Source organism: Scyliorhinus canicula, chromosome 12 (assembly GCF_902713615.1).
Source record: "Scyliorhinus canicula chromosome 12, sScyCan1.1, whole genome shotgun sequence".
Taxonomy (NCBI): Eukaryota; Metazoa; Chordata; class Chondrichthyes; order Carcharhiniformes; family Scyliorhinidae; genus Scyliorhinus; species Scyliorhinus canicula.
The window spans coordinates 10,859,137-10,884,874 of record NC_052157.1 but is presented as its reverse complement, the minus strand read 5'-3'; the positions used below and the strand labels follow the sequence as shown (position 1 = coordinate 10,884,874).

The window sequence follows — 25,738 nt, the reverse complement described above, 5'->3', positions numbered from 1 at the left end:
TTCCATGTTGGGATTCTCTGCGCTGGCTGGAAGGAGGTCAGCGGTGAAATGAGATGAACATTGTGCGCCGGAGCTGAATCACTTCAAGGGGGGAAACGTCGTCATTACCTTGGGGAGTTTTACAGAGCTTGTCATTTCAGCTGGACGCTTTAATTAAACTGTCTCGCATCAGTCCGACTGAGAAACTCCCACACCCTCTGATTGCCGCCCTCTCAATAGACCTCTGGGGGAGGATGCTACATTTATTTAATGCATTCACTCGAGTTCTGCGCTGAAGTTAAACACTCCTTTATATTTTTCCCAGCACCGGCTGCCCTCCAGGGTAACCTTTCCTCATTAATCCCTCTCCTACTCCTCCCCCCCCAATGTTCTCAGGCTATATTCCCACAGTGCCTCATGCTGGTTTAGCTAGGGGCTGGTTTAGCTCACTCAGCTAAATCGCTGGCTTTTAAAGCAGACCAAGCAGGCCAGCAGCACGGTTCGATTCCCGTACCAGCCTCCCCGGACAGGCGCCGGAATGTGGCAACTAGGGGCTTTTCACAGTAACTTCATTGAAGCCTACTCGTGACAATAAGCGATTTTCATTTATCATTTAATTTCAAGTGGTCATTCTTGTGTGACCCGAGACAGCACAGACCGCTAGAGCTGGGTAGCAGCTCAGCCCAAACATCCAGACTCACTGACTAACAACGGGCAACAACAACCCTAATTGCCTCGGTGCGTTTGTCTATGAGGTGGAGAGAACAGAGCTCCTATATTGCGACAGTGAATGTACGTCAAAAAACACGCAATTGACTGTAAAGCAAATTGGGACATCCGGAGGGTCTAATGGACGCTATGCAAATGAAAGGCTGTCTTTCCTGCTGCTGCCCAATGCCGAGCAGGACTTGAACTGGGAAACTCCTGGTTTTCTAGGCCGCATGTTACACCAATTCCTACTGCGCTATTGAATGAGCCTTAAATTGAGTTTGTGACGTGCAACGTGCCTGTGCACGCACATGTGTGATTCAGAAGACTGTGGGTTCAAGCTGCACTCGAGAGATTTGAGTTCAACATCCCTGGCTGTGAGTCCAGTGCCGTTCTAGAACATAGAACATAGAACAGTCCAGCAGAGTACAGGCCCTTCGGCCCACGATGTTGTGTCGACCATTTATCCTAATCTAAGATCAACCTAACCTACACCCCTTCAGTTTAACGCTGTCCATGTGCCTGTCTAAGAGTCGCTTATATCCCTAATGACTCAGACTCCACCACCTCTGCTGGCAGTGCATTCCACACACCCACCACTCTCTGTGTAAAGAACCAACCTCTGACCTCTCCCCTATATCTTCCTCCAATCACCTTAAAATTATATCCCCTCACGACAGCCATCTCCGCCCTGGAGAAAAGTCTCTGGCTATGCCTCTCATCACCTTGTACACCTCTATCAAGTCACCTCTCTTCCTTCTTCGCTCCAGTGAGAAAAGCCCTAGCTCCCTCAACCTTTCTTCATAAGACGTGCCCTCCAGTCCAGGCAGCATCCTGGTAAATCTTCTCTGTACCCTCTCCACATCCTTCCTATAATGAGGCGACCAGAACTGGACACAATATTCCAAGTGTGGTCTAACCAGGGTTTTATAAAGCTGCAGCAAAACCTTGTGGCTCTTAAACTCAATCCCCCTGTTAATGAAAGCCAACACACCATACACCTTCTTCACAACCCTATCAACCTGGGTGGCAACTTTGAGGGATCTATGTACGTGGACCCCAAGATCCCTCTGTTCCTCCACACTTCCAAGAATCCTGCCTTTAACCCTGTAATCAGCGTTCAAATTCGACCGTCCAAAATGAATCACTTCACATTTATCTGGCAAACTCCATCTGGCACTTCTCAGCCCAGCTCTGCATCCTGTCAATGTCCTGTTGTAACCTGCAACAGCCCTCAACACTATCTACAACTCCACCAATCTACGTGTCATCGGCAAACCTACTGAGGGAATGGTGCGCTGGTGAGCTGCCGTCTTTCAGACAAGGCCGTTAAACAGACGCGGTGTCTGACCTCTCACGCCGCTGTTTTGAAGAAGGGCGGGGAATTATCCCGATGTCCCGGCCAATAGCTGTCCCTGAAGTGGGTGATCGCTGTTCGTGGGATCCTGCTGTGCGCAAATTGACCATCGCGTTCCCTGCACAACAGTGAGCACACTTCGAGTGCACAGCAAGGACGGGAATATTTAAAATTGAGGTGTCACTTAACCTGGAGCGAATTTGGTCAGCGGCTACAGGGGGTGATGGGCCGAATGTCGAAGGGGACTGGGTGCGAGTTAGGATACGCGTGGCCCAGTTTTGGACAAGCTCAAGATGACAGAGGGCAGAATGTGGGTGAGGAGTGAGTTAGAACAGTCGACGAGAGAACACAGAGAACCAGCGCAATTTCCTGTTGGACAAAGAATCGGCCATTTCACAAATCAATGGCACTTTCCCCTCCCCCCTCCCACAGGAGCTGAGCATAGGACACACATTGAGATATGACAGAAGGGGGATGGCGGACCCGAGCATGAATCTTTTATTGTGCGAGACAGAAAGGAAGATGATTGGGAACTCTTTATCTAATGCACCGTGAGGCTTGAAAACTAGGTCACTGGGTAATTAATGATGAGACTCCATATGGAAGCCAAACAGGGAGCGGCCAATTGAAAACATTCAGGAAATTAAGAACCAGCATGGTCTGTTTTCCAATAATTCCAGTTAAACCCCGGGAGATCTCCGAGCCAGTGATAAATACCAGGAGGAAAACGGGGCAGAGGATGTTCAAGCCCTTGTTGAGGAAGATTGCAAGCAGCAATACAGGTTCGGATTTGTTTTTCAACTTTTAATAACAAAGGAATTATCATTCAGCTCTAATCACACTGAAAACATTGCAAAACCGGCAACTGATTATCTAATTATCCAGTGCCTCTTCATTCTTTAACATCCGCCTGTTGTTGCTCAGAGTTTGCAGCTTCACAGGGTTTAGAACAGCGGGGGCTCGATTCTCCGACCCCACGCCGGGTGGGAGAATCGCGGGAGGGCCGGGTGAATCACGCCACGCCGCTCTGGCACCCCCACGCGATTCTCCCACCCCCCACAAAACGGTGTGTCATGTATTGCGACAGGCCGCTCCGAGAATCGCCGCTCGCCGTTTCTAACGGCGACCGCCGATTCTCCGGCCCGGAAGGGCCGAGCGGCCTGCCAGATCCGACCGGTTCACGCCGGCGCCAACCACACCTGGTCGCTGCCGGCGTGAACATCGTGCGACCGCTGCGAGTAGGGCCTGTGGGGGGCGGAGGGAGGATCGATCACCAGGGGCGTGCTCAGGAGGGGTCTGGCCCGCGATCGGTGCCCACCGATCGTTGGGCCGGCGTCTCTGAAAGACGCACTCTTTTCCCTCCGCCGCCCCGCAAGATCAAGCTGCCATGTCCTGCGGGGCAGCGGAGGGGAAGAAGGCAACCGCGCATGCGTGGGTGACGTCATTTAGGCGCCGCCGGCCGCGTCATTCAGGCCGCGCCGCTTTGATGCGGGCGTCAAGGATCGGCGAGCGAGATTGACGCGCCGCCGCGCCTAGCCCTCCGGGGGGGGCGGGGGAGAGAGAATAGGGGGCGAGGAGTGGTCTCCGTCGCCGGCGTGAAGGGGGGGGGGGGGGAATAGGGGGCGAGGAGCGGCCTCCGACGCCGGAGTGAAACACTCCGGGCTTCACTCCGGCGTCGGCATTTTGTCTCCTTTTGGGAGAATTTCATCCCAGATATTTGATTTTAGGAAGAATTCCCCTGTACTTCTTCACAATAGTGTAACGGGATTTCTTCACTCCAGAGAGGTTTAATATCTGCTCCTGAAGACGATGCCTCCAAGATATGCAAACATTATTCTCATTACGGCCCTCCCAGAGAGCAGCATTACCTCAGTACTGCCCCTGACCAGCAGGTCACTCCGCCAGAACTCACGCTGTGACAGTGCAGCACTCCCTCAGTACTGACCCTCTCTGACAATGCAGCACTCCCTCAGTACTGACCCTCTGTCCAGGCGGCACTCCCTCAGTACTGACCCTCTGACAGTGCGGCACTCCCTCAGTACTGACCCTCTGACAGTACGGCACGCCCTCAGTACTGACCCTCTGACAGTGCAGCACTCCCTCAGTACTGACCCTCTGACAGTGCGGCACTCCTTCAGTGCTGATCCACTGACAGTGCAGCATTCCCTCAGTACTGACCCTCTGACAGTGTAGCACTCCCTCAGTACTGAACCTCTGACAGTGCGGCACTCCCTCAGTACTGACCCTCTGACAGTGCAGCACTCCCTCAGTACTGACCCTCTGACCGTGCAGCACTCCCTCAGTACTGACCCTCTCTGACAGTACAGCACTCCCTCAGTACTGACCCTCTGACAGTGCGGCACTCCCTCAGTACTGACCCTCTGACAGTGCAGCTCTCCCTCAGTGCTGACCCTCTCTGACAGTGCAGCACGCCGTCATTACTGACCCTCTGACAGCGCGGCACTCCCTCAGTACTGACCCTCTGATAGTGCAGCACTCCCTCAGTACTGACACTCTGACAGCGCGGCACTCCCTCAGTACTGACCCTCTCTGACAGTGCAGCACTCCCTCAGTACTGACCCTCTGACCGTGCAGCACTCCCTCAGTACTGACCCTCTGACAGTGCAGCACTCACTCAGTACTGACCCTCTGACAGTGCGGCACTCCCTCAGTACTGACCCTCTGACAGTGCAGCGCTCCCTCAGTACTGACCCTCTGACAGTGCGGCACTCCCCCTCAGTACTAACCCTCTGACAGTGCAGCACTCCTTCAGTACTGACCCTGTGACAGTGCGGCACTCCCTCAGTACTGACCCACTGACAGTGCAGCACTCCCTCAGTACTGACCCTCTGACAGTGCAGCACTCCCTCAGTACTGACGTTCTGACAATGCAGCACTGCCTCAGCACTGACCCTCTGACAGTGCGGCCCTCCCTCAGTACTGACCCTCTGACAGTGCAGCACTCCCTCAGTACTGACCCTCTGACAGTGCGGCACTCCCTCAGTACTGACCCTCTGACAGTGCGGCACTCCCTCAGTACTGACCCTCTGACAGTACGGCACGCCCTCAGTACTGACCCTCTGACAGTGCAGCACTCCCTCAGTACTGACCCTCTGACAGTGCGGCACTCCTTCAGTGCTGATCCTCTGACAGTGCAGCATTCCCTCAGTACTGACCCTCTGACAGTGTAGCACTCCCTCAGTACTGAACCTCTGACAGTGCGGCACTCCCTCAGGACTGACCCTCTGACAGTGCAGCATTCCCTCAGTACTGACCCTCTGACAGTGCGGCACTCCCTCAGTACTGACCCTCTGACAGTGCAGCACTCCCTCAGTACTGACCCTCTGACAGTGCAGCACTCCCTCAGTACTGACCCTCTGACAGTGCAGCACTCCCTCAGTACTGACGCTCTGACAATGCAGCACTGCCTCAGCACTGACCCTCTGACAGTGCAGCACTCCCTCAGTACTGACCCTCTGACAGTGCAGCACTCCCTCAGTACTGACCCTCTGACAGTGCAGCACTCCCTCAGTACTGACCCTCTGACAGTGCGGCGCTCCCTCAGTACTGACCCTCTGACAGTGCAGCACTCCCTCAGTACTGACCCTCTGACCGTGCAGCACTCCCTCAGTACTGACCCTCTGACAGTGCAGCATTCCCTCAGTACTGACCCTCTGACAGTGCAGCACTCCCTCAGTACTGACCCTCTGACAGTGCAGCGTTCCCTCAGTACTGACCCTCTGACAGTGCAGCACTCCCTCAGTACTGACCCTCTGACAGTGCGGCACTCCCTCAGTACTGACCCTCTGACAGTGCAGCACTCCCTCAGTACTGACCCTCTGACAGTGCAACACTCCCTCAGTATTGACCTTCTCAGCAGAAATATTGCCCAGAAGCTGCTCCCACTTTTCTGACCTCACTCTGGTGAAAAATTGCGGAATTTGCTTCCTGCTTCCTTTGTGGCTGAGTAGGAGGGACACGGAGGGAGTTTGCGGCCTGAGTACTCCAGCGGCGGAGGCACAGTTACACTTCTGTTTAAATTCAGTTCCCGAGTGATGAATTATTAACGTGCAAAAGCTTCTTGTTGGGCTGAAATATTTATGCAGACATTACTCACCGAAGTGTCTTCTGAACAGGAAGCTAAGATGTTGTCGACAAACGGGTTCCATTTGATGTCCAGTACGTTTCCCTGGTGGCCGCAGACCTTGGGGTAAAGGGGGTCAATCCGGCCAGTCTGAGGGAAAAGAAAAACCGAGCGTGGTTATCCCAGAACTGATCCTGCAGAAGATCCTGCATTTAGATAGCATCTTTTACACAGACCCCGGGAGGATAGGCGGGGCCTCAGTTTGAGGTTGCATCCAAAACAGCACCTACAACAGTGCAGCACTCCCTCAGGCACCCACTCCCTCAGGCCCGCACTCCCTCAGGCCCTCACTCCCTCAGGCCCTCACTCCCTCAGGCACGCACTCCCTCAGACCCGCACTCCCTCAGGCACGCACTCCCTCAGGCACGCACTCCCTCAGGCACGCACTCCCTCAGGCCCGCAATCCCTCAGGCACGCACTCCCTCAGGCCCGCACTCCCTCAGGCCCACACTCCCTCAGGCCCGCACTCCCTCAGGCCCACTCTTTCAAGCCCTCAGGCCTGCCCTCCCTCAGGCCCGCACTCTTTCAGGCCCGATCTCCCTCACGCCCTCAGGCCCGCCCTCCCTCAGGCCCGCACTCCCTCAGGCCCGCACTCTTTCAGGCCCACGCTCCCTCAGGCCCGCACTCTTTCAGGCCCATGCTCCCTCAGGCCTGCACTCTTTCAGGCCCGCACTCTTTCAGGCCCGCACTCCCTCAGGTCCGCACTCCCTCAGGTCCGCACTCCCTCAGGCCCTCACTCCCTCAGGCCCTCACCCCCTCAGGCCTGCACTCCCTCAGGCCCACACTCCCTCAGGCCCTCACTCCCTCAGGCCCTCACTCCCTCAGGCCCTCACTCCCTCAGGCCCGCACTCCCTCAGGCCCGCACTCCCTCAGGCCCGCACTCCCTCACTCCCTCAGGCCCGCACTCCCTCAGGCCCGCGCTCCCTCAGGCCCGCACTCCCTTAGGCCCGCACTCCCTCAGGCCCGCACTCCCTCAGGCCCGCACTCTTTCAGGTCCACGCTCCCTCAGGCCCGCACTCCCTCAGGCCCGCGCTCCCTCAGGCCCGCACTCTTTCAGGCCCACGCTCCCTCAGGCCCTCACTCCCTCAGGCCCGCGCTCCCTCAGGCCTGCCCTCCCTCAGGCCCGCACTCCCTCAGGCCCGCACTCCCTCAGGCCTGCACTCCCTCAGGCCCGCACTACCTCAGGCCCGCACTCCCTCAGGCCCGCACTCCCTCAGGCCCGCACTCCCTCAGGCCCGCACTCTTTCAGGCCCACGCTCCCTCAGGCCCGCACTCCCTCAGGCCCTCACTCCCTCAGGCCCGCACTCCCTCAGGCCCGCACTCCCTCAGGCCCGCACTCCCTCAGGCCCGCACTCCCTCAGGCCCGCACTCCCTCAGGCCCGCACTCTTTCAGGCCCACGCTCCCTCAGGCCCGTGCTCCCTCAGGCCCTCAGACCCGCACTCCCTCAGACCCGCACTCCCTCAGGCCCGCACTCCCTCAGGCCCGCACTCCCTCAGGCCCGCACTCCCTCAGGCCCGCACTCTTTCAGGCCCACGCTCCCTCAGGCCTGCACTCTTTCAGGTACGCACTCCCTCAGGCCCGCACTCCCTCAGGCCCTCACTCCCTCAGGCCCGCACTCTTTCAGGCCCACGCTCCCTCAGGCCTGCACTCTTTCAGGTACGCACTCCCTCAGGCCCGCACTCCCTCAGGCCCGCACTCCCTCAGGCCCGCACTCCCTCAGGCCCGCACTCCCTCAGGCCCGCACTCCCTCAGGCCCGCACTCCAATGTCAGCCTGGATTACATGCTCAAGCTCCTGGTGTGAGACACAAACACCACTCGGCCTTCTGATTCACACCCTGCAGTGCTTCACACTGAGCCACAGGTGAAACCTAAGAGTGGACTTTTGCTTCTAAAACAAGGGGGAGGGGGGTGGGCAGGTGTAATTTTCCTGTAAAATATGTTGGACAAATAAAAAGTCTGGGATTACCTCGCCTTCCGGCTGGCTGGCTGCTCCAATGGCAAGGGCCTCAGGTGGGTGATGGTCAATTACAAAGACCCTGGATCCAATTCCCAGCCGCTGCTGAGTTATAGAGTCCTACCTGGGGAGCCAATAGCGCTGCTATAAATGCCCCCCCCCCCCCCCCCCCCCCCCCCCCCCCCCCCGGCTGGGACAGGAGTAAAATCAGTTGCGATCCCCAGTCCTATTCATTCTCCAGTGACTCGAGCCGGAAGGCGCAGCAGGAGAAGGCAGAGAGAATCTTGTTTTGAAAGCTGCAACGGCAAAAAAACCCCTTCAGACATGGACAATACGGTGATGCCCCAAGAGGACGAATAGCCTGTTGACTGGGTGGGAAAGGGTGAGGTGCAGGGGGTTCCCCCTGCTCCAATACCAGTTAATGAGGCGCGCCTTCAGAATAGGAAGGAGGGGAAATGAAAGGAATATTTAAAATATATTTTAAGAAATGCATTTTTGCGCTGTGTAAGGTTAATGGTTAGCAGAACAGAAAAGAAAATCATGCAAGCAGCACGGTGGCACAGTGGTTAGCACTGCTGCCTCATGGCGCCGAGGTCCCAGGTTCGATCCCAGCTCTGGGTCACTGTCTGTGTGTAGTTTGCCCATTCTCCCTGTGTCTGCATGGGTTTCGCCCCCACAACCCAAAGATGTGCAGGGTAGGTGGATTGGCCACGCTAAATTGCCCCTTAATTGGATACTCTAAATTTAAAAAAAAGAAAGTCATGCATTCATATAGGGCCTTGAACAACCACCAGATGTCCCCAAAACAGTGCAGTCACTGTTGTAATGTGGAAAATGCAGCAGCCAATTTACGCACAGTGAGATCCCACAATCAGTGATGTGATAGAGACCACATCAGCTGTTTCTTCTGATGTTCTTTCAGTGACCATGGTGATAAACACCACCCAACACCTACTTTCAAAATAGTTCCGCAGGACCTTTAACGTCCCTGCGTTTCCCTGGTGGACGTTCAATGTCCCAAAGGTTGGGAACAAGAAAGAAAATCTGCCGAAAAACACGGTTAATTATACAAACCCTGTTACTTACTGAAAGTAGCGTTTTCAAAGGAATGGAGCAGGGGAACAATTATGAGTGTTTTTTTTAGAAAGGAAAGCAGGGGGTTTGCAACGGAAGGTGCTGTTGCAGACTCTGACACCAGGTGGAGCCAAAGAGCGAGAGTTAATCGTGGGGAGTAAATGCACTTTGGTGGGGAGTAACACAGTTGGAAGTGGATTGACTGACACTTAGTGCAGAATGGGCGACTGATCCACTTCCCGAGGATGTTATCACAACCTGCCACGCTCGGCACGTCCAAAGAGACGATGAAATGTCCCGCTTCATACTCACGTAACTTGGACAACCAGCTGCTATCAAATCTTAAACTGTGGAGAATAGAGAGCGGTGATGGAAGAGGAGAGGGAGGGGGGGATAGTGTCACGGCGTAGGAGGACATCAGGAGAGGGCATGGCACTGCGGAGAGCGATGGGGCAATGGTTGTGGGGGAGAGCTGGGGTGGGGTGGGTAAGGTCAGGAGTTGGGAGAGGCTGAGGGTTCTGACCATGTCTCCCGTTCTGAGCTGAGTTTTAGTTCCAGTGAAAACTGTGAATGCAGAAGCAAACTGCAAGGAGAATGCCTCATAATCACGGAGAGGGTACGTGTTTTGTTTTTAAAAGGGCGGGCTTTTTTGCGAAGGGGTTTAAAAATATCTTTCACCCAGGTCAGACAACCTGGTACTCGAGAGGAAAATGTTTTTCCCAGATTTCTCCTCTCCCAATCCTGCACTCGGGGTTCCAGGCTCAGGTCTGACGGAGGTTAAAGCAATCGCTCCAACAGCCCAGCAATGTGCTTGTACCAAATCCTCACGCAAGGTCCTGGCCCAGCACGATGAGGTCCACATTCTACGCTGAACTGAAATCTCTGCATGAATCCTCCTCCCACCTTGTATTTTAAAAAGTATTGCCGTAAGCCGCCTCTATGAGATCTTACATAAATCTCTGCTAAACCTAAATAGGGAGCCCTCGAATGTTTCACTGTAAGACAAAGAGCCTAGATTGTTAAAGTGCCTTTAAATGGAGTAAATTTCCCCAAGGTGAGTCGCAGGAGCATTATAAAATAAATAATGTCACAGACGGACATATAAGGAGATAATAGGGCAAGTGACCTCAGTTAAAGAAACACCTCAAAAGAAGAAAGTGGGGTAGAGAGGCAGACAGATTCAGGAAGGTGGTTCCCCAGCTTCGGGCCTGCACACGGCTGAAGGTACAGTCACCACGTGGAGCGTTTAAAATCAGGGATGCTCGAGAGCCAGAATTCAACAGGGCCGTAAATGTCTCGAAGGCTTGTGGGGTGGGAGGAGGTGACAGAGATGGCGGCCGGGGGGGGGGGGGGGGGGGGGGTGAGGCCAGGGAGGGGTTTGAAAACAAGGATAAGAATTTTAAAATTGAGGAGTTGCTTAACTGGGGGTCAACAGGGGTCATTGAGCATGACGGGGGTGGGGGGGGGGGGGGGGGGTGGTGTTGCAAAAGGAACAACGGTCAGCAGAGTTTTTAATTACCTCAATTGACAGAGGATAGTGTGTGTGTGGGAACCCAGCTGGGAATGTGCTGGAACACTCAAATCTAGAGATAACTAATAACATTCTAGTGAAACACGTACGTCTTTCCTCCCTCAGAATTCTAAGGTGAGAACAATGAGAATCAATAATAAACTTGGTGGACAGGTATTAAATATTCAGGAAAGAAATATCGTCCTGTAATAATGCATAAACAGAATATGTTATTCTTCGCACTGCTGTAATGTTTAAATAATAGCTCCCAATTGGTGTGGCAATATATTGTCTTTGGGTCAAACTCTGTTCCCCAGCTACTGACTCCATCCCCCTCCGTGGCAACAGTCTGCGATTAAGCCAGTCTGCTTGTACCCTCGGTATCACCTTTGACCCCTAGCTGAGCTTCCAATCGCGTACTCGCACCATCTCTAAGACCGCCTATTTCCACCTCTGTGACATTGTCTGGCTTCAACCCTCTCAGCTCATTGGCTGCTGAAACCCTCGTCGGTGTCTTTGTTCGCTCTAACCTGACTATTCCAGAGCTCTCCGAGCTACCCTCCTGTGGCCTTGAAGCCATCCATACCTTCCTAACCATACCATCCATACCATCCTTGAAGCCATCCATACCTTCCGAGCTCACAACAGGTTCTGTTGACCAATCGCTTCTGTGCTCACTGACCTATACTGGCTCCAGCGGCGCGATTTAACGGGGGAAAAAAGAGTCCCTTTTTGGGCGCATTTAGCGTGGCTGTTCTCGGCGCTCTGTCAGACAGGATTCTGTTTTTGTTTCTGGCCTCAGTGAGGAATGCCGCATCAAGGCCGCACTTACCTTCATTTCCTGCATTAACAAACTGAGCCAGGGTGGCAGTGCCAGGCTGCCCAGATGGCAGCGCCAAGGTGCCGGTGGCAAGCTACCGGGGTGCCAGCAGACGTGCTTTGGCCCCACAATCCACCGGGATCTTTGCATTCTTCTAACTTGATCTCTTGAGCAACCTGGATTTTAATCGCTCCACCATTGCTGGCTGGGCCTTCAGCAGCTTGGGCCCCCCAGCTCTGGAAGACCCTCCCTCCGTCCTTCTCTCTCTGCTTCCCTAACTCGCTCTCCTACTTTAAGACACTCCTGAAAACTAAGCTCTTTGATCAAACTTGCGGTCATCAGACCCATCTGTAACTCTGGGTCATATTTATTTTCATAGAATCATAGAATTTACAGGAGGCCATTCGGCCCATCGAATCTGCAACATCCCTTGGAAAGAGCACCCCACTTACGCCCACACCTCCACCGTATCCCCGCAACCCAACCTAACCTAAGGGCAATTAGCCTGGCCAATCCACCTACACCTGAACATCTTTGGACTGTGGGAGGAAACCGGAGCACCCGGAGGAAACCCACGCAGACACGGGGAGAGCGTGCAGACTCCGCACAGACAGTGACCCAAGCCAGGAATCGAACCTGGGACCCTGGCGCTGTGAAGCAACAGTGCTAACCACTGTGCTACCGTGCCGCCCTGTATAAATATAGGTTGTTGTATAATGGCTGCTTTTAGTTCAGATTTGCAGCCATGTATGAAAGGTTCACCATTCAGTAGCTTGAGTTACTGTAATTCTCTTACATCCAATAACCTTGATGTGGAGATGCCGGCGTTGGACTGGGGTGAGCACAGTAAGAAGTCTTACAGCACCAGGTTAAAGTCCAACAGGTTTGTTTCAAATCACTAGCTTTCGGAGCACTGCTCCTTCCTCAGGTTCCTTCACCTGAGGAAGGAGCAGTGCTCCGAAAGCTAGTGTTTGAAACCTGGTGTTGTGAGACTTCTTACTGTATCCAATCACCTGTTTGTAACAAAACAGTAACAGTGTTGCAAAAGAGCTTCATTTGTTGAAAGTACTTCTGATGTTCCTGAGGCTGAGGTTGGTGCTCGATAAATGCAGGTTATTTCTGTATTACACGATAACCCAGCGCAATACAGATTGTTACTTTATAATGCCAGGGCAGAGAAGGCCACTCAGCCCATTGTCCCTGTGCTGGCACAGTTAGTCTCATTCCTTTCTTCTTTTCAACCGAGACCTGCAGATTGTTTTACTTGACCAAGGCTAGTTTTGCAGCTAATTCGGTTCAGTACTTGCAAATGGAGGGATTTAAGAATACATTTTCAAGAAATATATTAAAATATCTTATTTCCACCTAATCTTGAGCTGAGAACACAATGGCTCCAGTCTGTTGCGATCAGTGCACAGCTGCACACATAACTGCTATTCATTGTTCTTCCACAGGGTGGTGGTGTTGCCTCTATAATCAACACTTCATCTATCCCTTTCTTAGTCCAAAGGCAGCACTCAACCTCCCTCAGCCTCTAGCAATACACTGGCTTAATTTCCAACTCTAACACCCGCCTGTTTTCATCCAGTCGGTTTAGTGGAATGAAAATTGCATTGCTTAGACAGCGGATGGGCAGGCTCTTGCATATTACCGCCCAGCTGGTAGGCACACATCCCCCGCCCTTGCCACACCTTCCAAACTTAAACCACGGGAGGTCCCCGAGCTACTTATGAGTTTCCACCCCGTCAATCCATTCAAATCAATGGTAACAGCTGCTGTTCGTACTCCCACCAGAGGTGGTGCTGCAGCCTTCAATCGGCAACACCTGAAACGAAAGACTTGTGTTCATATATCACCTTTCACAACCACTGACATCCCAAGCACTTCACAGGCAATCAAGTACTTTTGAACTGTTGTCACACAGGAAACACCGCAGCTAATTCGCAGACAGCAAACTTTGCGATGTTGATTGGCCGTGACACCGGGAAACAGTCGGCCACTCTTCCTCGAGAGAGAGCGCCCTGGGATCTTTCACATCCACGCGGGCAGGTATGTGACCTCGATTTGACCTCTCTTCCAACAAGTGGCACCTCGGCCTGTGCTGCGTTCCCTCAGTACTGCACCATTAGCAAAGACCTAGATTGTTACACTCGGATCCTGGAACGGGAATCGAACCCACAACTTTCTGACTCAGATGCGGGCGCGCGTCACATCGAGCCACAGCTAGCCTGTTGCTACACAGAGCTCTGCCTGTTCCACCCAGTTTCAGAAGGACACGTATGATACATTTGTCACCGAACATGGGCAAGGCCAGCGGAGATTCAGTACCGCGTCTATAAAAGCCTCACAATTTGTCGCATTTCCAAATTTCTGCGTCACCCATCTTTTCTTTACAAAAAAAGGGGATGGAGTCATTTCCTATGAATATTTTCAGAAGGATTTGTTAACGAACCTCTACTAAACCTCAGAATGCTGCAGCAAGTATACCTCATGCCCTTCAGTGATAGGCTGGCATTACTTGTTGTCACATTTTGAGCTGGTACAGATGAGGAGGGGGGGGGGGGCAGTGATGCTTTGCCTTACAGATGAGGTTTCTTTATTGGTACAGACTGTGGGTTGAAAGGGTCAGTGGTGAGCGAGCGTGAGGTCGTTCGGTGGTGCCTGTAATCCCTCCCTGTCAATCCTCAACATGAGACTGTAATTAGTGTACAAACAGCTTGCTTGTTCCGGAGAGTAAACTTTTCACAACCTCCACGTTTATTATTCTGACCCAACCCTCCCTCTGCCTCGGAATCTGGGCGATGTAGCTGGTGTCTGTCTCCCAGCCCTGCGTCCCTCCTCCCCCCTGTTCTGAAAGCGGCCCCCACTGATAAGCAGCCACCCACATTCCCATTCAAACTACTCCAAACAATTAGCTGACAGAAGCAGTCAGTACCGGCCTGCAGTGCGCTGTAAATTACAACCCTGCTCAGACCTTTCACTGTCTCTGGCCGCTGTGGCCGCCGGGTCTTTTTCGAACCTCTGTTCCCTTGCGATGTCGATTAACGGGAAGCGAAACCTTTGACTCTGGCAGTGCTCTGTGCTGCAGGAACAGGATTCCCAGCACTACAGAATTACAGAATCCCAACTGCGCAGTAGGAGGCCATTCAGCCCATCGGGTCTGTACCGACCCGCCGAAAGAGCACCCTACCTAAGACCACTCCCCTGCCCTATCCCCATAACCCCAGCTGGCCTGCCCATCTTTAGGCTGTGGGAGGAAACCGGAGCACCCGGAAGAAACCCTCGCAGACACGGGGAGAACGTGCAGACTCCGCACAGTCACCCCCAACGTCGGCGGCTTCTGTGTCGGAGCTCGTTTGACAGCTGGTTAGGTGGATTGGCCAATGCTAAATTGACCCTTAGTGTCCAAAGGTGAGGTTAGGTTATGGGGATAGAGCAGAGCAGTTGGGCTAGGTTAGTGTTCTTTTATAGGGTCGGTGCAAACTCAATGGGCCGAATGGCCTCCTTCTGCACTGTAGGGATTCTACGGGATTTTATGGGAATGCCACAAAAACGGCCCTTGCTCTCCCAGTAAGCACTTCCAGGTTTCTCTGCTGAGTCGTTACACTGGATAGGGGCTCATCGCGCACTGAAAAATACTATCGGGTGGCACAGGAAGGACCGGGGCCGGGATTCTCCGAGCGTGTGCCGGGTCGTGGACCCGGCCGGGGGGGGGGGGGGGGGGGGGCGCAAGAATCCCATACGCCACTCCGATGCCGGGCCGCCAACTCTCCGCCGACCGGAGAATCAGCGGCAATTGTGCCCACGCGGTTGCCACGGCACCGGTCGGGGGCTGTTGAAAGTGCCCCCCACCCACCCCCGGGCGATTCTCCTCCGCACATGACGGGCCGAGATCCATGGTTCACATATGGTCCTACCCGGCGGGACCTCGGCATTCCGGCTGCGGGGCCATCCTCCACGGTGGCCAGGATCGGGGGCTGCTGATCGGTGGGCCCGCTCATTCCGGGGAGTGCCTGGGTTCCTCTGCGCCGGGCCCCCGGAGGGCTCCGCCATGTTGCGCGTAGGCCGGTGCGGAGAGGGCAACCACGCGCTTGCCCCGGCACGGAGACGGCTGTCACGCACATGCGCGGAACCGCGCCGGCCGTGCAGGCCCGGCTTTCGGCAGTGGAGCAGCGTGCAGCATTCCAGCGCTGTTCTATCCCCCTGAAATCCGGAGAATAATTGGTCCAGGAGGCCCATTGACGCCGGCGTACACCACTCCGGCCAGGATTTCGGAGAATCCCAGCCCTGATGAGAGGGGAAGAATTTATCTGAACCTTCTCCCTCCGCTGGGGTAAACTCAGTGTCCTTTGAAGTGGATCAGATTCTCCGAACATTTCTCCCCACGGCCGATCCCTCCCATTTGGACACAGTTGCCAATGGCTACTGGCCAGTTCACTGAGTGTGAATGGGAAAATGTGGAGCGAGTGGAAACCGGCACAGATACCGGTCTGGAAACTTCCAGAGATTGTGTTTTATGGAGCCCTCATTTAAAAAGTTGCTGGTCGCTGTCTTGCCCTGAGTCAGATCATGGGAGGGATTTTCCGGTCTCCGACGGCGAAATCGCGTTTAGCGATCAGCGGAGAAACCCGTTGGCACCTAAATCAGGGGGTGGCGCCGCTTTGGCGATGCTCTGCCCCCTCCAGAACGCCGGGCGGCCTCAGGATGTCATCTGAGGGCCTCCCCCCAAAGCTCCGCCCCCGATGGGCCGAGTTCCTGACGGCGTGGGTCACCTGTGCTATTGTGTTCCGGGAACACGGTGTGGTGGCTGCGGACTCGGTCCAGCGCCGCCACAGTCGGGGGGGAGGGCCAATCTGCGGGCAGGGGGGGGTGGGGCTTTGGCAGGGGCTGGGGGCACTGGTGGGGGGTGGTCTGGGGATGACGAGCCTGGCCAAAGAGGATCACTATTTGGCAAGCCCGCGCGCAGCCAGTCACAGGTTTCACGGTGCGGCCGCTGCAGGCTGCCACCGTGCGCATGGTCGGCCACGGACCCGACAATTCTCCGGCCGTATCGGCAGCTACAGCCGTCTGCTCTCTGCTGCCAGCGTGCTAGGCCCCCCACCAGAAGGAGGGTCAGTGGCCATTTTGCACCGTTTTCTCGGTCGTAAATGCCACCGTTCCCACGTCGGCGTCAGGACACAGTCTCCAAATCGGAGAATCCAGCCCCATGTTTTCAAGTCAACTCAACACCCGCTAATAATCGGTGTGCGGGGGGCGGGAACGGATCGGGGGCAAGGGCCAAGTCTGATGGGCTCGGGATGGCTTTGCCAAATTGAATTAAATTGGCTGCAAATCTACCACATGAACTGGCGTAACCCACAGGTGGACCATGGGAAACAATCATTGACGCCCCCGTGGGACGTATGGGGTCCGAGCTCCCCAATAGGGGACGGAGGCCAACCGTCTGGGGTATGTTATGAGCAAGGTTTTAAAGCAGGCCCCACTCAGGGCCCAATGAGACAAGACCTCCCAGTTAGCATTGCTCTGGGAGTGAGATGCTACTTTACGCTGACTATGGTAAATATGTAAATAGATCCTTCTCCATTTACAGTTATTATGTTAACGAACGAGGTCTTCATGACATTTTTTTTTAAAAATCAAGCGAGTTCCAAAACGAAGGAGCGGCACAGTGGCGCAGTGGTTAGCACTGCTGCCTCACGGCGCCGAGGACCCGGGTTCGATCCCGGCCCCGGGTCACTGTCCACATGGAGTTTGCACATTCTCCCCGTGTCTGCGTGGGTTTCACCCCCACAACCCAAAGATGTGCAGGATAGGTGGATTGGCCACGCTAAATTGCCCGTTAATTGGGAAAAAGAAATAATTGGGTAGTTTAACGTAATACAAAAAGAGAGTTTTCCAAAACGAGTTGGGCAAGATGCAGGGCCTTAAAGCAAAGATTAACATGGATCTAGAGGTGACGTCTGAGTTTTTCAGAGCTCGATCCATCCCCTATGCCTTATAGGTGAATGCTGAATCGCAACTCAATCGGCCAGAAGAATTAGGAATCGTCAAACCTGTACAGTTTTCAGAGTGGGCGGCTCCAATCGTGCCAGTTGTGAAGCAGGATGGAATAATCAGAATACGCGGAGACGACAAACTAACTGTGAATCAAGCAGCCAAATTGGATTGGAACTCAACACCAAGAATTGAAGATTTATACGCTAAATTAGCAGGAGGTTTAACTTACACCAAACTTGATGTGAGTGATGCATACCAACAATTAGAGAGTTAGACGAAACTCTCAGGTAATTTGTTACCATAAATACCAACACAGGCTTATACCAATCTACCCAGTTACCCTTCAAAGTCTTATCTGTCTTTGCGCTATTCCAGTGCACGATGGAAGGTTTACTACAGGACCTTCACGTGGTGACTGTCTATCTCTTTTTTTCATACCCAATTAATTTTTTCCAATTAAGGGGCAATTTAGCATGGCCAATCCACCTACCCTGCACATCTTTGGGTTGTGGGGGGCGAAGCCCATGCAAACACGAGGAGAATGTGCAAACTCCACACTGACAGGGGCCCAGAGCCGGGATCAAACCTGGGACCTTGGCGCCGTGGGGCAGCAGTGCTAACCACTGCGCCACCATGCTGCCCCTGTGATTGTCTATCTCGATGATGTACTGATTACAGGAGCATCTGAAAAAGGAGCAACTGGCAACTCTCGAAGAAGTTTTTAAAAAGATTTTTGAAAGGACAGAGTACGGCTGAAAAGGGAAAACTGTACTTTTTGAGCTCATGAAGTGACACACTTAGGATTCAGGTCTTTGGAGGAGAAGATCAAAGTCATTAAAGATATGCTGACCCCCAAAAATACATTGGAATTGAAACCCTTTTTAGGAATGGTGAACTATTACGGCAGATTTATTCCCTAATCTTTCCACAATGTTGGCATCATATCGACACCAACCCTTGGAAAGAGTACCCTACCTCAGCCCATGGCCCCTATCCCCATAACCCAGTCACCCCACCTAACCTTTTTGGTCACTAGGGAGAAACGTAAGAACAAAGAACAATACAGCACAGGAACCTTCAGCCCTCCAAGCCTGTACCGGTCATGAAACTACTGTGACATTATACAGCAGGTGAAGAGTTAATGTTATGTTAAGCCTTGCCCACTAGAGTGACAGTACTATAAATTGCACTGGCTCTTAAACTAAGGGGAGGAGTTTAGACTGTAGCTGAAGAAGATAAGATTCACAGTGTATTGCAGAGTTAGTTAAGATATAATTGTTACAATTAGTAGGTAGAGATAGTGTTAGTGAGTGTAGTTTCATTCTTACATGTATGTTTGTTATTCAGAATAGGTGTCGAACTCAAATTTAGTAGTCTTAATAAAATTAGCAAAGTTCTTCAAAATAGCTTTGTCTATCTTTGGGATCACTATGCCCTTCACCCTGGAAACCCCTCACAAAGATCACCACAGCTACCTTCGCATGTTCAATCCACCTAACCTGCACACCTTTGGACTGCGGGAGGAAACCGGAGCACCCGGAGGGAACCCACGCAGACACGGGGAGAACTTGCAAACCCCACACAGCCAGTCACCCGAGGCCGGAATTGAAGCCCGGATCCCTGGCGCCGTGAGGCAGCCGTGCTGAACGCTGTGCCCCCCCCCCCCCCCCCCCCCCCGCCGCCCTGGTTTCCTGGCCACTATTGCCGAGATTAGTTTTGCAATCCCAGATTTATTTAATTAACTGAATTTAAATTCCCCCAGCTGGCGTGGGAGGTTTTTTTTGAAGCCTTACCTCCTGATCGTTAGCCGAGGTCTCTGGGTTAATGGTCCAGTGACATACCCACTGTCGCCCTCCCCCATCCCCCCCCCCCCCCCCCCCCCCAACCCTCCCACCCCCCCTCCCTGTCCTTCCGGCCCATGGAGGTGGAACGTTTTTGAGTTGCTGAGGACGATCGTGTGTGATTACCACAAACGGAACAAAGAAAGCAAAAGCGCTTTTCCCCTCACCATTGTGAAGAATTACAGGCCGCGCGCGAACCACAGATTAAATAAATGACCCATTCCAGATAGCTGGCATTGTGGGTTGAATGCCTGTTGCTATGGGATCCCCGGGGCCTGTTGTGGACACATTCCTGCTGGAGAATTCATTTAAACTGACATATTTTCCATTAAAACGTGGGGCACCTGTGTGGATAATTTCATTTATTTTTTTTGTGGGCCCGGTGCCATCAATGACAGGCTGCTCCCACGGGACTCCGTGAGTTAGGCTGTAATTTTCACTCAGTGTGGATTTTCACAGAATTTACAGTGCAGAAGGATTATGTGGGGTGGGGGATAGGGGGGGGGGGGGGGGGGGGGGCACATCCAGGAGAGTGAAGGATGATTTTTTAATTAAACCAAAGTGCATGAAATGTATTGAAGGGGCGTAGCATCGTGCTGCGTGACATTTGCTGGAAAGTCCTGACTTAGGGATCACAATGTTTTGTGGTCCGAAATGCTGTCTGGGTCCGTAGTGAATTCCTGAGTTCGCCACACATCGGCAAGCCTTTGATTGCAGCCGGTCTTTCGTCCTCCAGTTTTATACCTCCCCTGCCCGTGTCTTCGTCCATTCCTTTCTCAGCTCTGTGCCCCCCCCCCCCCCCCCCCCCTCTCCAGCTGTGAAGCTGTTTGCTTTCTGATCCCTTTGCCCCCTAATTCGGTGCAATGTAGCGGGGTCTGTGTTAACCTGTCTCACAGCGCGGGTAGCTGTGTCCTGTAACTGCTGGCTGGCAGGCTGCCCCCCCCCCCCCCCCACCCCGCTCCTCCCCCACAGTGGGGTGGGGAGGGGAGGGGGGGTGCGGGGCAGAGATCCAGCCGGATTCCGTCACCCCCACAGCTGGCCCGTGATGTCCTGAACTCTCACAGGGCACGGTTACGAGGGATTTCCTGTAATTCTTAAAGCCGACTCTGGGAGTGTCCATGCTCTGTGAGAAAAAGCTAAATCAGAGATTTGATCCTTGCAGCAAAAGAACTTGCATTTATATAACTTGGCAGCACAGTGGTTATTACTGTTGCTTCACAGCTCCAGGGTCCCAGGTTCGCTTCCCGGGCTTGGGTCACTGTCTGTGTGGAGTCTGCACGTCCTCCTCGTGTCTGCGTGGGTTTCCTCCGGGTGCTCCGGTTTCCTCCCACAGTCCAAAGATGTGCAGGTTAGGTGGATTGGCCATGCTAAATTGCCCTTCGTGTCCAAAAACGTAAGGTGGGGTTACTGGGTTACGGGAATAGTTTGGAGGTGTGGGCTTGGGTAGGGTGCTCTTTCCAAGGGCCGGTGCAGATTCGATGGGCCAAATGGCTTCTTTCTGCTCTGTAAATGCTATCATTCGATGATTCACAACCACCTGACCTCTCAAAGCACTTTGCAGCCAATTAAGTATTTTTGAACAAATTGCAGCCAATCTGCACACAGCAATAAAAGAGAGAAAATATTTTTGTATCTCTCTATCCCCCCTTTCCCTGATCTCCTGTGACCATGGCAACGTTCTGTGTCCCAGTAATCCTTCTCATAGGAACACCGGCCTGAATCCCTTCTTTACAGCTATAACACTGTTTAATCGTATTTGCGCTATCAGGAATGTTTCAAAGAACAAACAGTTGAGACTTTAGAAGTATTCCCAGTCACTGTTTAATTTAAGGGTCTGGCAGCGAATCCTACTTCCTGTACAAACTACAACGTGATGCTACCTATGCTTGAGGTTGCCATGGCTTCACCTTGCCGTGGAAATGCTTCTTACCTGTTCCAGTGGAATGACGAGAAAGGAGCCTCCGCCGGCAGCCTCCGTTACTATGGCGAGGAACTTGGGGTTGATGGCACAGAAGTGGTTGTCATGGACGTTCTTGGTGATGGAGATGCCGTCGAAGCAGTGCTCCCTGCTCGCAGCCTTCCCGTAAACATTCCGAAACTTGGAGCTGCGATACTGTGGGCGCCATGACATCTGCAAAGCAAGCAGAGCAACCGTGTTAGCACGGATCCCCAGGTGCCAGCCAGCATTCGGTGGCAGCGGGCACATGACAGTGAAAACCCAGCCAATCGTCCCCTCTGGTGACCCATGTCCGTCTGACAATGAAATGTTGGATGTCCAACACCCTTTACCTCACCAAGGTTTAACCTAGAGACTGGCAGGAGAAGGGCAAAGTTCCCTTGCTTCCCATCTGTCGTGCCGTTGTAAACCCATTCACCGAGAATCTTCTCCATGCGACAAAATCATAGCTACATGCTTCTGTAACAGGCTCACAATGTCATGATGAATAACAAACCAACTAAATCTTACCCTGTGAAGCATTGAATCATACGAAACACAGCTCCATTAAAGAACTCTCCAGTCCTGCGGCCCGGGGGCCACCTGGGTTCTGAGTGCGTCACCCGAGACATTTTGTTGACCGTTGCCCGCGCGCAGGGTGGACACGTCCGCCGATTTCTGTCCGCGTAGTTTTTTTTCCTACCGGTAGGACTCAATATTTTGGGCTGGATTCTCCTGTTTCTGAGGCTAAGTGCCGACGCCAACGCAGAATTCATGGTGTTCACGACGGGACAATTAGCACGAACCCCTCCCCGGGGTGAGGGGCTAGCACTGGCACCGTGTGAGACACCCGCGGATCGCGCAGAAAATGGCTGGAGAATCGCCGGGTCCCAGGCCGCGCATGCGCAGGGCTGACCAGTCACGCCAGAAAACATGGCGGCGGCCTTGCTGGACTGCATACAGGCCCACCCTGAACCCACAGACCACCCCCTGCCCACCCCCCACCACCCACCCCAGCCCGAGCAGCAGCCCCCCCGGCCAGCGGCATGGATCCCGGTCGAGTGTGGTGGCGCTGGACACTCTGCAGCCGGCACGGCAGGTTCCCGCCCTCTGGGACCACACATGGCCCCCGCCGTCGGGAATTCGCCCCATCGGAGGCGGAGCATCGCGGGTGGGTCGGCTGATGATGCGCCAATGGCCTTGTGACTGCGCGCACCGCGCGTCCCAATGGAGGGGGCGGAATATCGCGAACCGCCATCAAAACGGCGCCTGCCCCGATTCCGGCGTCGGAAGCCATTCACCACCGGATCGTCGATCCCAATTTTGGCGTCGGGCCACGGAGAATTCCACCCTTTGTTTTTACCATTTGAAGTTGGTGACAGTTCTGTTAATATATAAATGATTAAGCGTTTTCCATAACTCATTATGAAATATTCAATATGTATTAAATGTGTTTAACTTTATTCGTGGTTAGTGAAGAAACCTGATTTCAATCTTGCGGCCCGTTGTGATGAAGGGGGGCCCCTCTTGCGGAGCATTCACTGGCCAAGGTTGCCCATCGCTTATCCAATGTGTCCCACTCCCCCACTCTCTCTCTCCTTAGCAATGAAATTGTTCCTCTTACAAATAAACACCCGGCTCTTTTTTGGAAGTTTGGGCGAAACGGCTCGCACCATGCATCCTTCGTCTCTGATGGACAATAAATGTTATCATCCAGACAGAGCATTGCTCGAATCAAGTGTGGGCGCGGAAGCAGTGAAACCACTTTGAAACTCCAACTACTCTCGTGCCCAGAGAATGTCTTGTGATTTCTGTCCTTGCGTCTACCATGGTGACGCTATCTGTGGTGCAAGCACAGGATACAATAAAAATCCCTTCAATCAAATGGGAATAATGTGAACATTTATTGTAATTTTAGTTTTAACGATTTCAAGGTTTCAGACTAATCTCTTGGTAGAGGCACCAATTATAAACTACTTAAGCTTTGCTCTTACAGCGCTAATACTGTTGGAATCCCGCACAAGATTAATACCACATCACAGTCCCCCGGCATCCACAATATTAGACAACCTTTAGAACCTCTGTTCTGAAGCAGAAATGGAGGCATAGACTATTTTCTAAATGGGGAAATGCTTAGGAAATCAGAAGCACTAAAGGACTTGGGAGTCCTTGATCACGATTCTCTAAGATCAACGTGCAGCTTCAGTCGGCAGTGAGGAAGGCAAATGCAATGTTAGCATTCATGTCGAGAGGGCTAGAATACAAGATCAGGGATGTACTTCTGAGGCTGTATAAGGCTCTGGTCAGATCCCATTTGGAGTATTGTGAGTAGTTTTGGGCCTCGTATCTAAGGAAGGATGTGCTGGCCTTGGAAAAGGTCCAGAGGAGGTTCACAAGAATGATCCCTGGAATGAAGAGCTTGTCTATGAGGAACGGTTGAGGACTCTGGGTCTGTACGCACTGGAGTTTAGAAGGATGAAGGAGGGGGATCTTATTGAAACTGCGAGGCCTGGATAGAGTGGACGTGGAGAGGATGTTTCCACTTGTAGGAGAAACTAGAACCAGAGGACACAATCTCAGACTAAAGGGACGATCCTTTAAAACAGAGATGAGGAGGAATTTCTTCAGCCAGAGGGTGGTGAATCTGTGGAACTCTTTGACACAGAAGGCTGTGGAGGCCAAATCACTGAGTGTCTTTAAGACAGAGATAGATAGGTTCTTGATTAATACGGGGTTATGGGGAGAAGGCAGGAGAATGGGGATGAGAAAAATATCAGCCATGATTGAATGGCGGAGCAGACTCAATGGGCCGAGTGGCCTAATTCTGCTCCTATGTCTTATGGTCTTATTTGCCTCAGCTTTCGGTATCCCTCTCCTCCTGCAGCTGATGCAAAATTAACAAATTCTGCAGCACCTTTCGCCACCTTGGGATTTCCTGGTGAAGCACCTTTTGAAGTGTAACCATTTGTTGAAATGTGGGAAATGCAGCGCCCAATTTACACACAGCAAGATCCCATCACAGCCTGGTATGGCAACTGCTCGGCCCAAGACCGCAAGGAACTTCAGAGAGTCGTGAATACCGCCCAGTCCATCACACGCACCTGCCTCCCATCCACTCACTCCATCTACACCTCCCGCTGCCGGGGGAAAGCGGGCAGCATAATCAAAGATCCCTCCCACCCGGCTTACTCACTCTTCCAACTTCTTCCATCGGGCAGCAGATACAGAAGTCTGAGAACACGCACAAACAGATTCAAAAACAGCTTCTTCCCCACTGTCACCAGACTCCTAAACGTCCCTCTTATGGACTGACCTCATTAACACTACACCCTGTATGCTTCACCCGATGCCGGTGCTTATGTAGTTACATTGTGTATCTTGTGCTGCCTATTATGTATTTTCTTTTATTCCCTTTTCTTTTCATGTACTTAATGATCTGTTAAGCTGCTTGTAGAAAAATACTTTTCACTGTACCTCGGTACACGTGACAATAAACAAATCCAAATCCAATCCAATCATCAGATAATCTCTTTTCAGTGATGTTGGTTGAAGGATAAATAGTGATCCGGGCACCAGGCTCTGCGCATCTTCAAACAGTGGCTGTCGACCATGTGGTCATGTGATGACGTGGTTACTTAAGAGGTCACATGACCGAGTTCTCAGCAGAGTGCGGGTAGAGTACAGGCATGTGTTATGGGCCAGGGTTTAGAGAACACCAAAGTGTATCATGGAGTTCACCTGACCCACAACTTTTAATAGATTGTGGTATCGGGAGCACACGGCCCACTCTACATGTGTGGTACAGCAGAAATGGAAAAGTATTTTTTAAAGCAAAACAATGTTTATTCTATGAACTCAAGTTAACCTTTCTAAAACAAACATCTTAGCAAGCAGTAAATCAAATACACCCTCCAAAGAATACAACACTAAGTAATCTGTATGCTGTCCTTTTAACACCCAGAAGACTTAACAAACCTTTAAACAGAAGCACATCAGGGTTTACATTCAATACTGAAAACATTTATAATTCTGAATTCACCAAATGATCAAGAGATAGTCCTTCATGGCAGAGAGAGCAGCAGTACACCTGCTTTGTCTGACTTCAGCTGCAACACACTGAAAAACAAAACCAAAAAAGACAGACACACCCAAGCTTTCCTAAAGTGAAACTAAAAAGCAGAACTAGAACTCAGCTCCATCCACACTCGTGACATCACTGCAGTAACATGAGCAGCCAAACATTTCTTAAAGCGACATCCTCACGACACACGTAATAGATGCTCAGATAGTGAGTAAGATGCTGTTTGTGACAAGTCCTGGATCGCTAGGCTTTGGGACCCCAGCACATAGTGTCCATGGGATTTTTAGGCATTCACCATAGAGAGTTTATCATCTTAAAGTCTGCACCTCCAACAA

At 52.6% G+C, this 25,738-nt stretch overlaps 1 protein-coding gene across 3 annotated transcripts in view; it reads right to left on the bottom strand.

Annotated features, from left to right (window-relative positions):
• coro2ba (coronin, actin binding protein, 2Ba) overlaps positions 1-25,738 on the bottom strand; it is a 203,928-nt gene that overhangs the window by 52,582 nt on the left and 125,608 nt on the right. For all 3 annotated transcript variants that reach the window (XM_038813207.1, XM_038813205.1, XM_038813206.1), the window contains 2 exons: positions 21,317-21,517; positions 6,162-6,278 (listed from right to left, as the gene is read on the bottom strand). In XM_038813207.1, coding sequence (XP_038669135.1) covers positions 6,162-6,278; positions 21,317-21,517 — 318 coding nt within the window. The remainder of the gene's footprint in view (positions 1-6,161; positions 6,279-21,316; positions 21,518-25,738) is intronic.